This window comes from Polistes canadensis, unplaced genomic scaffold (genome assembly GCF_001313835.1).
Source record: "Polistes canadensis isolate GaletaPanama2010 unplaced genomic scaffold, ASM131383v1 scaffold_174, whole genome shotgun sequence".
Classification (NCBI taxonomy): Eukaryota; Metazoa; Arthropoda; class Insecta; order Hymenoptera; family Vespidae; genus Polistes; species Polistes canadensis.
In genome coordinates, this window is record NW_014569721.1 from 3,016 (window position 1) to 5,599 (window position 2,584).

The following is a 2,584-nucleotide window of genomic DNA, read 5'->3' on the forward strand; positions in this document are numbered from 1 at the left end:
TAATAATAATAAGAAAAAAAAACATTAATACGCGTACTCGACTCGTGCGTATAAAAAAAAAAAAAGAAAAAAAAATAATAAATAAAAGTACATTTTGGGGAAAAAAAAAAAAAAAAAAAAAAAACGTTTCACGATTTTGAATAACATACATAAATCCACCCATCCGTGAATAAATATCAAATAATTAGACAACGTTAAAATACAATATATGTGTAACAGATAAAAATGATAAACTTACCTGATTTTTACCCTTGAGAACGAGGACATTGGTGACACGACCAAAGGGTAAACCCAAATGTATTATCTCGGCCTCGGATATTTCATTGGGTATATTTCTTATATGAACTACTTTAGACGGCTTGCCATTGTGGCTCTTGTCGAGTTTGACCTGAAACACAAAAAATGAAGCAAAAAAAAATCACGTTAATTATCAGTTACAAACGAATATAATAGAGGGTAGTAATCAGTTTAAGGGGGTAGGTTAAATGGAGATAAAAAAAAAAAAAAAGGTCTGGGTAGGGGGGGCCTGCCTGCCTTGTATGAGATAATGGAAACAGACTAAACCATGATGAGCTTGCTTGTGAACACCGAGATGATATCTCGGGATGGGTTTTCTTTGATAGCAATGAAAAATATAAAATTAAAAAAAAAAAAAAAAAAAATGAAGAAGAACAAGATTTCCCCTTCGAAAAAAGAAAAAAAGGACGACGAAGAAGAAGAAGAAGAAAAGCATGGTTCCCAGTTGGTTACATTATTTAGTAGTAGTAGTAGTAGTAACGTAATAGTAGTAGTGAAAGAAACGGAAGACGTTCAGGAAGAGACTTGGTACTTTGGAGTGTACGTTTAAATCGAACTCCCCGGGTTGCCGGAGGCTGAGTTTTCAATCACAGCTCAATCTAGTCGACTCTTTTCTCTGTTCAGTTCAGCTCAGCCACCAGCAACCAGTGAAGCTACTCCCTACCACCCACCCCCCACCCACCCTTTCCCTCTTTTACTCTTCCTTGCTTTACCTTCTTGGCATCCCTTCCATCTTTTCTTCCTTACTTCCTTCCTTCCTTCCTTTTTTACTTCGATTCGGAAACACTCTTTTTCATCTTTCTCTATCACATGCACAGTTATTTTTCTCTATCTTTCTTTTACTTTAACATTTTATATCAAGATAGAAGAAGAAGAAGAAGAAGCTTGGAAGCTTCAAACTCCAACTACGTTTCCATCCTTTTCTTTATCTATATATATATATATATATGTATCCCTTTTTCTCCCCTAAAAACGTCGTTGAGGTTTAGTTGAGTTTAACTGATCGGAAAATGCGTTTCTTAGCGAGTTAAGGAAGACAGATATTTCAGAGGCACCCCCTATCCATAATCCTCTTTTCTCGTTCGCTTCCTTCTCGAGTTCTCGAACAGCGAAATATTTCAAAGACGAGAAAAGATAGAGAGAGAGAGAGAGAGAGAAAGAGTAAGAAGGAAAAGATCGATACATATATACACATACATATATATATAATGTTACGTACGTAAGTTCGAGTTTACGAGTCTACCCGTTAAATAATTAAAGCACGTCTTTCCTTGTTGATTTAAGATCGAACTCTACTTACTCTTATATTCCCTATTTTCAAGATGCTTGCTTGAGATACCAAAAAGAGAGAGAGAGAGAGAGAGAGAGAGAGAGAGAAAATTTGATCGGCAAGAGCCAGAAAAAGAAGGAAAAGTATCCAGTAAAAGAACGTGTTTCCTGTTAACCACACATGTACGATGATTCAAACCCCCTATTCAACATTCTACGTTCACGACTGACCTAACTACCCACCTTTCCCCATACCCAACTCCCCAGGTTGTCAAAGATGCACTAAATGTTCACTTTAACATTTATTTTTTATCCAATCACTTTGTGCTGATAAGATTTTGATAGAATTCATATTATATGGTTAATGTAAAATGCATATTTTATTTGTTAATTTTATTATTTTTTTTTTTTAATAATTTTTTGACAAATTGTAGAAATAGAAAAGAAATAAAAATTGTATTTTATATTTTGGTGATTAAAAATATTATTAGTGAGTATATAATAGTTTGCTAATTTTGTTAATAATTATTTCTATGTACAATTTCATATTATGTGTGTGTGGAATTTATATAGTGTAAATATTTAATATTAAAAAATAATATTGTATGTGTGATACACAAAAGTAGTATAATACAGTAATTGAATATAATATATAAATGACAGAATTATTATATACTATTTCGTATACTATATAAACACATAACTCTATCTCGTATATATGAATTAACAATTAGTTTTATTTCAATAAAGTGAATGAAAATAAAAAAAAAAAAAAAATAAAAATATAGATATTTGATTATATTACTTCGAAAAGGTTATCGAAAAGAATTAAAAATACAAATCCCTGGGCTCGATGGTATTTTTTGTTATATTTTTTTTCCCTCCTATATATATATATATAAACTTTGAATAAAACATTGATATCTTTACGTATCAAATATAGCGCATTATTCATTCTAAAAAAAGGTTAAAAAAAAAAAAATATATATAAACTAAAAATACAAATGTTGATCTTTTT

The 2,584-nt window shown here is 31.1% G+C and overlaps 1 protein-coding gene across 1 annotated transcript in view; it reads right to left on the reverse strand.

Annotated features, from left to right (window-relative positions):
• Positions 1 to 238: 238 nt before the first annotated feature.
• The window catches only part of LOC106789287 (polypyrimidine tract-binding protein 1-like), a gene marked incomplete at its 3' end in the record, with an annotated part of 141,316 nt that continues 138,970 nt past the window's right edge, over positions 239 to 2,584 (reverse strand). The window contains exon 3 of the mRNA XM_014753377.1: positions 239 to 388. Within this exon, the coding sequence (XP_014608863.1) occupies positions 239 to 388 (150 nt within the window). The remainder of the gene's footprint in view (positions 389 to 2,584) is intronic.